The sequence below is a fragment of the Podarcis bocagei genome (assembly GCF_964188305.1).
Source record: "Podarcis bocagei genome assembly, chromosome: 14".
Taxonomy (NCBI): domain Eukaryota; kingdom Metazoa; phylum Chordata; class Lepidosauria; order Squamata; family Lacertidae; genus Podarcis; species Podarcis bocagei.
The window spans coordinates 4,328,332-4,341,746 of NC_138139.1; the positions used below are offsets into that span (position 1 = coordinate 4,328,332).

Consider the following 13,415-nt stretch of genomic DNA (forward strand, 5'->3'; position numbering starts at 1 on the left):
ACAGGGTGGAAAGATAGAAGCAAATAAAGCCTCCTCCCACAACAAAATCATCACATCTGCGACCAACAATAATGAGATGCAGTGAAAGTGATTTGAAGCCAGCACTTCCCGCAGCCTTAAAGCGCCGATTCGAGTCACCTAAATCTGAAAGTGACAAATTTACTCCTTTGCTTTGTGTAACAATAAATATCCAGTGACACCCCAAGGGCTGGGATTTTTATGGACCATTAAACTTGTCTGCTGGTGGACGGCTGTCATTAACTATGGTTCACACAGCTGGGAGTGAAGTATTAAGACAGACGTTCAAACAAAAGAACGTGTTTTGGTAGATGGTGATATCAAAAGGAAAACTTATGAGAGCTGCCATAATCGCCTCTTGCACCCTTACATAGTTAGATATGCAGTGAAAGTGTAATATGGGAATGTGACACACATGTGCTTGCAAGCTTGTGGTGTGTTTTAGGATACATTTGTTGAGCAAATGTAGTTTCTTGCAGCTTCCTGTTGAGTGCAACAACAGGAGTTAGTTTTTTTTCAATTGCCAAGCCCAGCATCTGTAATTTTTTCATGAATGAGAAAGGTTTATTGATGGAGCTAGTTGCTACTTAAGAGAGTGGTTAATATTGAACAATTTAATTTTCTCAGTAGAATTTTTAATAAAAAAGCAGTAACATTATAAAAGGTGCATAAAAATGTCTAACAGTTCTAGAATGTTTCAATTATGTTAATAAAGTCAGTTAATAAAACAGTGATAATGCAGATTAATGCAGATATGGAATAGTTGTATGAGTGATTACAAGGGAAAGTACACAGAACAGAAATAGATGGATTCCTCCATTCCGTCACCTGTCCTGAAGAAGCAGTTGTCAATAGCACTGAGGAAGAAGGAAAAGCTAGGATGGTATTTACCGTATTTTGCGCCCCATAAGACGCTCCGGCCCATAAGACGCACCTAGTTTTTTTGGGGGGAAATAAAGGGAAAAAATTATTTCCCCCCCAGGCGCGGGGCTGGGGCAGCCCGAGCTTCCCCCGACCCCAGCCCGCAAACAGGCAGCTCTCTGCAAGCCGTGGGAGCCCAGCGGTGGTTCCCGCTGCTTGCGGAGAGATCCGCGAAGCCTGCACGCGCTGGGATCAGCGCGGGCAGGCTTCGGGATGCCTGCAACTCTCCCCAAGCAGCGGGACCGTTCCCGCTGCTTGCGGAGAGATCCGCGAAGCCTGCAGGCGCTGGGATCAGCGCGGGCAGGCTTCGGGATGCCTGCAACTCTCCCCAAGCAGCGGGAACGTTCCCGCTGCTTGCGGAGAGATCCGCGAAGCCTGCAGGCGCTGGGATCAGCGCGGGCAGGCTTCGGGATGCCTGCAACTCTCCCCAAGCAGCGGGAACGTTCCCGCTGCTTGCGGAGAGATCCGCGAAGCCTGCAGGCGCTGGGATCAGCGCGGGCAGGCTTCGGGATGCCTGCAACTCTCCCCAAGCAGCGGGAACGTTCCCGCTGCTTGCGGAGAGATCCGCGAAGCCTGCAGGCGCTGGGATCAGCGCGGGCAGGCTTCGGGATGCCGGCAACTCTCCCCAAGCAGCGGGAACGTTCCCGCTGCTTGCGGAGAGATCCGCGAAGCCTGCAGGCGCTGGGATCAGCGCGCGCAGGCTTCGGGATGCCGGCAACTCTCCCCAAGCAGCGGGAACGTTCCCGCTGCTTGCGGAGAGATCCGCTAAGCCTGCAGGCGCTGGGATCAGCGCGCGCAGGCTTCGGGATGCCGGCAACTCTCCCCAAGCAGCGGGAGCATTCCCGCTGCTTGGGGAGAGGTCCGCGAAGCCTGGAGAGCGAGAGGGGTTGGTGCGCACCTACCGCTCTCGCTCTCCAGGCTTCAGCGAAAGCCTGCATTCGCCCCATAAGACGCACCCACATTTCCCCTTCATTTTTGGAGGGGGAAAAGTGCGTCTTATAGGGCGAAAAATACGGTAATGTAGCAGCAAAGAGGGAGAGAAGAATATCTTTGTTCTTATACTGCTTTGCCGTAACAAGATGCAAAAAGCCAATAGATGAGATTTAAAAAAGAAAGAAAAGAAGAGAGTCCTTAAAAAGAAAGAGAACACCCTTAGTCTTCAAATTTATTTATTCCCCCCTCCCCTGGGATACTGTAATTTGAAATATTTGCTCTCAGCATTTGCTGCTCACTCCCAAGAAAGAAGAAGCGGCTATTCCAACTGGGACAGAAAATCCATTTCCTCTATCTATGTGAATCCTCTGGCTACCCTTCCAGCTACGTATCTGGTTTAATAATGGTAACGATAAGAGATAAGGAATCAGCTTATTGAGAGGGCCTTGAAAGAGAGGCGCTGGTCACGGGGAGCAAGACAACTCTATCTCAAAGGGAATCTGAGCACGTCTCCATGTACTGGCTGGCCGCTGCCGTTCTCAATGTGGCGATTCCCTCACAGATTAAGAAGAGCGAGTTTTACAAGCTCCGGATTATGGCACTGAGCATTCTCAACTCACAAGTGGATTAGATGCCAGCGTATCCCCCGGGAGGCAAATGGAGACGCTGACCCTGCAGGATAAAATGGCCCAGCTTAGTGGACGCTAGTTAAAGGCCAGGTGTGAGGAGGGAGGGAGAACACCAGTCCTTTCCTCGACCATATTAGAGTCTCTTCACCTGTCAAGTTATGTAGGTTTAATGTCTGAAGGTGTCAAAAAACAAAATGGTGAGTTTCCTACAGGTAATAATAATAATAATTTATTATTTATACTCCACCCATCTGGTACGCTCGTCAGAAAGCTGGGATTGGTTTCCATAGCCTGATCAATGAGGCCAACCCAGTTTTGCTGCAGCATAATTTGTGAACCAGATCAGCGCCCAGGGCATCTGCTGAGGGCCCACACCGGATCAGGGGCCCGTTAGACTTTCTGCAGCAAGAGGGTCGACTCACTGTGGGGTGTCTGTGTGTTTGTGCTGCCCAAAGAGATTCCCGAACCTGGAGTGTGAAGAGGCATTTGTGATCACTCACAAGCAAAGTTCCCATCCACAATTTGCTATGAAATTAGCATGAAAGCAAATGGCCATTCAACATAAGATGGCAACCATCAAGGAATACAAGCTCAAGCAATATCACACAGAACCGTTAATAGCTAAAAGTACTAAACCAAATTCAGAGGACAAAAATAAGTGTGTGAGCTGACTCAACTTCCAAAAGCATGCCAGAAAAAGGAAGGCTTTTAACTTGTTTCTCAGAGGATTAAGTTTATTTCTATATTTATTTCATAAAATTTATACACCTCTTGATTGTAAAAACAACAACTTCCAAGCGGTTTGCAAAAAGATAAAAGAATAAAATTATCACTAAGAAGAATGAATAATAATTATTTAACACTTTCAAAAAGTTGATATAACAGTAAACTAAAAACAAATTAAAACTCTCATCAACTTGCTAAACGTTTGTAGCAGGTGCCGAAGACAGTAGAGTGAAGGTTCCTGCTTGATCTCAACAGGCAGGGAGTTCCAAAGTGTGGGTGCTGCCACACTAAAAGACTGAGTTCGTACAAATGCGAAACAGGTATTCTGTGACAAGCTGAGATCTATGGGCTCCTGTGTGCACTTGACCGCCCGGTCCTTCCGCTTATTACAACTCAAGTTGGAGATACCTCAGTTATGTGGCAAAGAAGTTACAAATTGTGAGGCATTTGTGGGCATTCTGAATTAGGTCTTGGATGTTATGGCCGTGGGCAAATTAACTCACTTCATGTGTTTGCAAATACAGGAGAAGTTATTTTAAGCAGAGTTGGGGAGCATTTGGAGTCTGTTGAAAATTCACACCATGAAGATACTGGTTGCTGGCCACCATTCAAGGGGCAATGTAATGGCTGGGTGAATCTAGTGCACTGTGAGCTTGATCTGTCTGTTGCCATGCAGAAGCAGCCATGTTACTTCAGGTGATCCACCACTTGAGGCAGAGGCAGCCAATTCGGTGCCCGCTGGATTTCGTGGGACTTCACCTCCAGTCAGCTGCAGCCAGCACAGCCCATGGTCAGGATTGAGGGGCATTCTGGTCCAGTCACATCTGGAGGGCGCCCTGTTGCCCATGCCTGACTCGAGACAGAGAAGCAGTACATGCCAGCCAGCCATTAAAGCTACAACTCAGCTGGCATGTCAGAGGAAGGAACAAAGGGTGATAGATGGCTGGCTTATGGATGAAAGACAAATAAGACACGTTTCACTTTAATGGCTACTGGAGGAATTTCAACTCTTCTAAACAGCTGGCGAGGAACAGGTGTTCCTTCCCTCCCGCCAGGGGGGAAAAAATCAATTGTAATATAGTAGTTTATAAAAAGTTTGAACCAAGCAAAGGAGAGAGAGAGAGAGAGAGCATGGTTGTCTCGAGGATTATTTTACCAGGGCAAACAGTGCTTCAAGGACAAGCAAGAAACTTGCTGCTATTTGAGGCAACTTCATTATAAAATCATTTTTAATAAGCAATCTTAGCAAAGAGAGGGAGCAGTCTTGCAGAGAAGCCCCCAAGGGACCTCCAGGCTGCCCGGTTAAGTTATTAGGCAGAAACACACGAGGGACCAAACAGCTATTTCATTGGCCTCGGGGGACAGGATTCAGTTTTCTCCAGTTCTCCAGAGGCAGTGGGGCTAACAGCCACACACCGTTAACTATCACTCCAGCAAAGTTCTGACTTTTGGAGGAAAGTGGGATGTGCACGCTTTAAAACAAAAAACTAAAAAACCTCCCTTGACTTCACACCCCAATGTCAAAACAGGAGAGGCTCTCAGATTTATTCTGAGCCACCTGGAAATACGAGCTTGGAATCAACTCTGCAGGTTGATTTTAACGTTAATGAAAGAAAAGGCCAAAGGTCTGTCTAACCCATCATCCTGCTTGCCACTGTGATCCCCAACAGAAGTGCACAAGCAGGACAGGAGTGCAAGAGCTCTTTCCTACTGTTGCACCCCAGCGACTGGTATTCAGAGATGGACTGCTCCTGAGTGTGCAAGTTCAGCTGGTAGTCATTATGCTTATCATGATGCTATTGATAGATCTGATTCTTCCCACTAACCAAATTACTTACCCCTTCCTCCCACTCGTGAACTCACCTCCTCCATTCTCAATACCTCCTAATATTATTCTTTATACTGTTCTAGATATTTGGATGGGGCTTCAATGGCTCAAGACACAGGAATTTAGTGACAATAGTTCAATGCAACACTCAAATCAAGGATGCTTTGCTTTGAGGTGAATCTGCTCAAATAAAAAATGCAGGTCATGCTCAGTGCAGCTGCTGAGGGGAAGGAGACTCAGTCCACCCCCATACTGTGACATCATCACGCAAGGCACTCTGCACTCCTGGCTGTCACTGTTAGGGGCGCATGCAGTATGGTGACATTAAGGTAAGTGGTAACTTGGTCTGGCGCTGCAATTTTTTACTGACTGCACTGAGCACTTTGAGTTCCTCCTCCTCCAATAGCTTCAGTTCTTAGCACACTTATGTGAAAGCAACTTCCACTGAATTGATGGTGCTTCCTTCCAAGGAAACACAGGGAGCTGAAATGGTCATGGATTCTGCTCTCAGTGCTCCTGCTGGTCTTCTCTTCTGCCCTTTTCCTTGCCCTACAATAATAAGCAGATGTCTGAGATCAACCCTGCTTGAAATCTGAGGTCACCTCAGAGGAGGAACAAGGGGAGCAGGACCCTCCAGCAGATCTCCATACAGCCAGTGAGGAATCATCAAATCTGGACAGCTCTGCCCCAGGACTGGAGATCACCACACCAACTCCCTGGGTTTCGGGCTGACTCTAAGCTCCAGTCACCAGTCTCTCCTCTCCAGAGCAGAGGAGCTGGTGAGTCAGGCAGGAATGTTGAAGCTGCTGGGAAAGTATCTGTGAGGCTATTTGGGAGGAAGAGGAGGAAGCGCATGGGTTGCGCTTGCTTGGGTTGAGGCCTGATTCAGAGTCTGGAAGGGGTGACGTCCTCCAATGCCTGTACTAAAGCTTCCAGTCTGAGCTACTTCATTGCTGAGCAACACCTGACCACTCTGCTCCAAACTCCAGCCTTCCTCATCTGGGGAAACGGTAGCTGGATTTCATGTTTGCTCCACAGCAGGAAGTAGAACAGAGCAGAACATACAAAAGTTGAAAGGCAAGTGGTAGTGGTGGGTTTGGGAGGAGCTTGCAAGAGTCTCAGCTGCTTAGGGCTTATCCACACTTTCCTTTTGCCTCATTCTTTCCAGGCAGAGGTCCACCCTGTAATGCTCCGTGTCCAATCGCGTTTTGTTTTGCCCTGAGTTTTCCCCATGAAAACCTGCTCTTTAAATTTGAATCAGAGCAAATGGGTTTCCTGTGGATTGGCATTTGCTCCAAATGAGCTTTAAAGAGTGAGTTTTCACAATGAAAGCTGTGGAGCAAAAAAAGTAAAATAAAAGGATGCTTGGACACAGAGCTTTAAAATGCAGACTATGGCCACAAAAAGTGACTTGAACAAGCAATGTGACACTCCTTCAATTGAGACATCATTTAAACAGTTTCATGAATGTTGAGGAAATGAGATTGCCCATTTACACTGATGGAGAGTCTAGAATCAGATGGCACATCTCTGATGGCATTGCACCAAGCGAGTTTTAGTATCCTGACAAGTCTGTTGATAAGCTTTTCTGGGATGGAGGCACAGTCTGAGTGATGACCCATTTCTGCAATGTCTTTACAGCTGTTTTACTCTGTTGAAAAGGCAATAACAGCTAACAGAGTCATGAAACAAGAGCAGATCCACCATCATTTCATTTCCAATTTTGGGAAGTTTCCAACGATAATGTCCTTGGAAGTGACTGGTGGTGCAAATCCACTTGGGCTTATTTTAACTTGATTCGGGACTTTTGTAATTTGAACCTTAGGATTTTGCCATCCCTCTTTCAGACTTATCTCTGAAATAATGAAGACTGGAAGGTAATTTAAAGTTATTAAGGTTATTGTGCAGCATGTGCATGCTGAACAGCAAATGTCACTTCATTATTTCCAACCGAAGCCTCCCAACTGACAGAAGCCCACAAGAACCTGCGGTAAAAAAAGTCACCGGGCTAGCAGAGAGGGCAGAGACTTAGCACAGCAATGATTAACATGGGCATTGTTCTGTCTCACACCAGAAAAATAGCAATTATTTCCTCTTACTTCAGGTTGCATTTGTCAAGCATAGATATGAAATTATGACACTTCCAATTCCTAATCCTAAACAGTTGCTGAGACTCCTCAAATGCCTTGCCTGAATCCCACAGTTATGTCCATATCACTCTCTGTTTCTCAAAGATGGAACTGCCTTGGAGATAAGAAGCTCTTGTAGGGATTTCTCCCCAAGTCCTGGGTCTACCAGAATTCCCGCGTATCCTCTGCCTTTTATAAGCTCTTTGGTCCCCTATGGAGCAAGCAAGAGCTCCGTCACCTTTCCAACTCCCCTGCCCTCCAAGCTTATTGGTTAATGGCGGACCCAACAAAAAGGCAACACTCATCATCCCACCAATGCAATTGTCCTGTGCATAAGAGAAAGTGGCCAAATCAGAAAGCCTTACTTACATGTGTGGGTCTTCTTTGTTGCAGAAATACCTGGAGGGAAAGAGAGGAGAGTCACTGTTAGCAAAGTGAGTGGGACCATCCCAGTAGCCATAGAGAGCAGTCATTTAAAAACTAAACCCAATAGCACCTTTGAGATTAAAGCTTTTGCTTCTTACATTGTCTATTTCTTCACACACCAAGAATGGAAACTCTGGCAGCAAGCCAAAGGAGAAAGTTTTTGTTTATTTATTATCATTTTTTGTTGGGCTTATATCCCACCTCCCCCCCCCCATGAGCTCGAGGTGCCATGCATGGTTCTCCTCTGTCCTCATTTACTCCCCACAATACCCTTGTGAGGCAGATTAGTCTGGGAGGCAGTGACTGGCCTGAAGTCACACAGGGAGCAGCAGCAGCGCAAGCTGACCAGGCGCCTGGGGCAGCGCGCATGCCTGGCGCCCAGGGGCGAGGCCAACCACCCACTCAGCTGTGCTAGAGCTGAGGGGGAGGTGGCAGGTGGACCGTTTGACACAGCGCGGAGCCTGCGGGCGCCCAAGCCACTGCGTCACTCCCAGGAGAGACGCGTGGCTCAGGCACGCTGCAAGCCCTGCGGTGAGTGCCGCCCAGCATTTTGTCACCCCCCTTAGGGGTGACACTTGGGGCGGAACCCCCCACTGTACCACTCTTCCTCTGTCCCTGCCAGGGAGTTTCATGGCCAAGTGGGGATTTGAACCCTGGTCTCCCAGGTCCTAGTCTGACACTCTCACCACTACACCACACTGTCTCTCAATAATAATAAAAAGGAGCCAACACATCAGCACCCCATGCCCTCATCCAAGCAGCACAAGAAGGCATACTAAGGGTTTATATTCCACTTTGACCTCAAATGGCCTTATGAGGTGGGTCAACTGGATCCAAGATCACTAGGGAACTTAACAGCTCAACAAGGATTACAGCTCAGGATCATACCCAGCACACCACAATGAAGAACTGAACGTAAGGTTATCCTTTTTGTAAGCATCAGGAATCAGTTCATTTGTATTCCGAGCTGAGATATTTGTAGAACGGGTTCAGACCACTAAAACTGATTCCATGCACTTCAGTAAGGAACACAGGACAGATAAAGCCACATCTGAACGAAATGACCATGGATGTAGCCACTTCCCAACAGCATTTCAGGTGATATTTCTTTAAGTATTTTTTTATATTAAAAAATCCCATTTTAATATGCCTTTTAAGAAACAGTTTAAAAAGATTTGAATCAAGCAAACCCTATAAAACATACCTTTGTGGCATCTTAAAGACTAAGCAGTTTATAAGGTTTCACTTACTCCACTGACTCTGATGTTCTGTAATTCATGAAAACTTATGTCATAATAAATGTGTTACTCTTTCAGGTGCCCCAAGGCTCCTAGACCCCTTTGCTGCAATAGACTAACGGGGCTTAACCTATGGAAACCCAATACTTAATTTCTTGAAACTCAGTCAGGACCATTTATCAAGGCTACCTTCCTGTGTAAGAGACAGAACTAGGAGCCAAAGAATCTGACTTCTGAGGTTAAACTTTAAGTTAGGCAACAAGGGATGCATCTTTTCTATTTTCTTGAACACAGGGACCAAAAGATGATTAGAAACACAGAAGCGTTATCCACCAAGCCTTTCTGGGAATTCTTGTTTTAGGCCCTTCAACTCTTCGGCAATGTGCAGGGAATCATCACTTATGTAGGGGTTCTGTTCTCGGCTGCTGCGTATGTCACCGGGACATACATGAGCAGGGATTCCCCCATTCTGCCCCTGCCCCATTCAGTCCCCGTTACACCCTGCCCCACCCCCTGCCAGTGATGAAAACTGTGTCTGTGTGGTCGTGCATGACTTGAATGCTTGTGAGTGGCGAAATTGCCTGTATGGAACAATCATACAGCCTGGATTGCAACTTTCCATCTCTGGTAGAAAAGCTATTTTGCCCAGGAACTGCCAGCTCTTGGCAGCTCTTGCCCAGTCCTAAGCACATAAATTCAGATCTTCCTTCCAAATAAGTGCACCTAGGATTGCAGGTTTAACTTTCATGTCATCTTTCTCTTTCCACAAGCAACTTATAGAAGTGGGGATTTTCATCCCACTCTATCTCTGTAGTTTAGAAATTCTTTTGTTTTTCAATCTAGACGACATGGTTATATATATATATATATATATATATATATATATATATATATATGCAGGTTTTGGTGTCTTCGGGTGTCTTCCCGTGTAAGAGTTGGGGTGTCTAGGCGACGTTTCGACAAGGTCTCACTCGTCATCTTCAAGAAGATGACGAGTGAGACCTCGTCGAAACGTCGCCTAGACACCCCAACTCTTACACGGGAAGACACCCGAAGACACCAAAACCTGCATTCCTGTACCCGTGAAAATCTACGAAAGCAATATATATATATATATATATATATATATATATATATATATATATATACATATATATATTATTGTTGATACTTTTATTGTTATATTGCTTCGAGGTGTTTCACAGGAAGCCATTCATGAAACAAGCAAGCAAGCAAATAGGAATATAAGGAGAGCCAACTGGATCAGGCCAAGGACTCATCTTGGGCGGCATCTGGATCTCATAGTGGAAACCCACAAGCAGAACTCAAGCTCAGCCAGCTGTCTGTGGGAAACTGGCAAGCAGGATTCAAGCACATCAGCCCTCTCCCCTCCTGCATACCCTCCAACATTTCTCCAATGAAAACAGGGACGTCCTATTCAACAACAACAACAATTTTATTCTCTATACCCTGCCCATCTGACTGGGTTGCTCCAGCCACTCTGAGCAGCTTCCAATATATATATACACATAATAGAACATTAAACATCTAAAAACTTTCCTATACAGGACTGCCTTCAGGTGGCTCGGGGAGTCGCATAACTCCATACCCTCCAACATTTCTCTGATGAAAATAGGGACATCCTAAGGAAAAGTGGGACATTCCGGGATCAAATCAGAAACCAGGATAGCTTCTGTAAATCTGGGACTGTCCTTGGAAAGTAGAGGTACTTGGAAGGTCTGACAGTACTCTTTTGAGAACCACTGGTTTAAAATAAAGTTTATTAGAAAAACAAAAACACCCAGAAGCTGGGGAGAATAGGATGACACCAGCAACTATAGGTCTTCCTGCCAGAGGCCACATCTGATAGTTCTCTTCATAGTGCTCAGAATAGTATGGCTTGTATGTAACACTAACCCATGACTTCTGTAAATCCAGGAGTGTCCCTGGAAAATAGAGACACTGGGTGGGTCTGTTCCTGTGTGAACTGGCATTCAGAAGTATTACTGCCTCTGGCCATGAAGGCAAAGCATAGCCACTGCTAGCTTCCTCCTTCATCTAATCCTCTTTTAAAGCTGTCCAAGTTGGTGGCCATTACTGCCTCCTGTGGAAGCAAGTTCCTTTGTTTAACTCTGCACTGTGTGAAGAAGTACTTCCTTTTATCTGTCCTAAATCTTCCAAAGTTCAGCTTTGTTGGATGTCCATGAGTTCTACCATTAGGAGAGAAGGAGATACTTTTCTCTGTCTACTTTTCTCCATGCCATACATAATTTTAAGAAATCATCTTTCTTAATCTCCTTGCATGTGTTCAAAGAGACTCAAGCAGAAATCTGATGCTCATCTCTAAGCACATATAATGGCATGCAGATAGCATGCAATCTCCATGTTTTCATGCATTTTTTTTCAATCTTTGAATATACTTCTAAAGTGAACAAAACTCTATTTTGTTGCAAACAGACAAATTAGATTTGTTATAGTAACCTGTTAGCATGCATACTTGTTTAAAAATGTAAGCTGCAAAAATGGGAAAGTTGTCTCAAACCAATAGGCCCTGATAAATGACATTTCAGTGTTTGCATTCAGGACTAAGCTCCTGCAATCACTTCCATGCAATCTGTGCTGCTCAAAGCACACAGTTCTCATCACACTGTTATCAGCAAAAGGATCCATGTCGTCTTGCTAATTCAGACCAACTCCCTGACATCAGCGAGCAAATGTTCAGAGCAAAGCAAAAGGAAATGTCATGAAAATACCAGAACATAACACGGCCACGTCTATCACTGAGCAAATGTTTCAATATCGCTCAATCTTTTGGGCATTTGCATCTGACATTACTGATCAATGCAAATATATATGTGTATATATCTGAGGCTGATTAACTTCTTAGAGTGCAGAATAATCTGTTTTGAGCAACTATTTTGTTTTGCACAGAAAATCTATCAGGGTTCTCCCCCATACTTCAACAACAACAACAACAACAACAACAGGACATTCCACTCCCCAGAAAGTTACAGTTTCATTTAAATAAGTCATTTCTTGACCTTTGCTAAGCAACTTCAAAAAGCGCTATCCATGCTACTCAATTTTTCACTTTAAAGTAGAGACATGCACACACAGAGATGCCTATGCACTTCTGCTCAAAAGTAAGTCCCACTGAGTTCAACATTTCCATCATATATGCTGTATAAAAGTATAAAATTGGGGTCATATTCTGGCCTAAGCCAGCATCACATAGTCTGAAATTACTTATGGCACAGCTAGCTAGGGTTTAGGACTGATCAAAAATGGCCACACATTTGCAGGTGCTGAAATGGGTGTGTAACGGGGAGAAGTCACCAAATAGTCTCCATGTGGAATGGTTGCCACATAGCTTTCCATCTCTCCTTGGTGACAGGATAGCTATCTTCAAATATCTGAAGGGCTGAAACATGGATGGAGCAAGCTTGCTTTCTGCTGCTCCAAAGGGCAGGACCCAAACTGATGGATTCAAATTACAATAAAGGAGGTTCCAACTAACCATTCTGATGGCAAGAGCTGCTCAACAGTGGAACTGACTGGCTCGGAAGTTGGTGGGTTCTCCTTCATTGGAGGTTTCTAAACAGAGCTTTGATGGCCTCAGGGATTCTGTAGTTGTGATTCCTGGATTGCAGGATAACCCTTTGTGTGTGTGTGTCTGGGGGGGGGGGTACCTACCAACCCAACAAGTCTATGATTCTTCTTCTGCTGCTGCCACCAAATCAACCTTTATGCCACCAGCAGTGTTGGCCACCAGCTGCTATCCCCCCCTTCCAAAATGCCCCTGACACAGTGCAGTTCTGGGACATTTATTGGAAATGGGACCCACTTGTAAGTGTCCTGGTGGAGCACACTGGCTTGTTGGAGACAGTATGGTGGTCTAAATGGGCTTTTGGGTAAGAATGAGCAAGTCAGGTTCTCATGATTATTTGTTTAAAATCACCAACATATGTGCAGACACCTGAGCTTTCTGGGTATTAAAATGTGTTTTCTGACTCAAGGGTGATTGCTCCTTCAAATATTTACTCTCCATCTTTTGCCTGACATGGTATACAAGAGTCTGAAAAACAACTGCCTCCCAGACTCCACTATGTTTCCTACTAACTCACACCTTCTGTTTCACTTTTAGCAGCATTGCAAGCCCTCAATTAAGATGGTGAATGGCACTCCAGAGCTCACAGGGAGCCTGGCAAAAAGGAAGAATAGACTGGCATGTACACAGATGGGAGATGCTCATGTTGAATGTTTAACAAGGGCTTAAGAGAAAACCCAAAGGGATCCAGAACTGGAAACAGAGCACAGGATCATTGTGTCCTTTTTAATCACCCCACCATAGAAAAAAATATAGGGGAGAAAGGAAGAGAAACTAGAGCCACACATTGTAGGGGTTACAGGATCAGGTTTTCTCAGGTTAAGAGACTAAGGCTGCAATCCTAGGAATTCAATGGGATTTACTTCTGAGTCAACATGCTGGGGTTGCACTGAAAGATCTGGATCTCTGCAGGGTTGGACCTAGACCTCTAAGAGAGGAGTTTAGAAAAGCCATAGTGTT

At 45.4% G+C, this 13,415-nt stretch overlaps 1 protein-coding gene across 3 annotated transcripts in view; it reads right to left on the reverse strand.

Annotated features, from left to right (window-relative positions):
• RORA (RAR related orphan receptor A) overlaps positions 1-13,415 on the reverse strand; it is a gene marked incomplete at its 5' end in the record, with an annotated part of 381,112 nt that overhangs the window by 119,666 nt on the left and 248,031 nt on the right. For all 3 annotated transcript variants that reach the window (XM_081170619.1, XM_081170616.1, XM_081170621.1), the window contains one exon: positions 7,554-7,583. In XM_081170619.1, the coding sequence (XP_081026745.1) occupies positions 7,554-7,583 (30 nt within the window). The remainder of the gene's footprint in view (positions 1-7,553; positions 7,584-13,415) is intronic.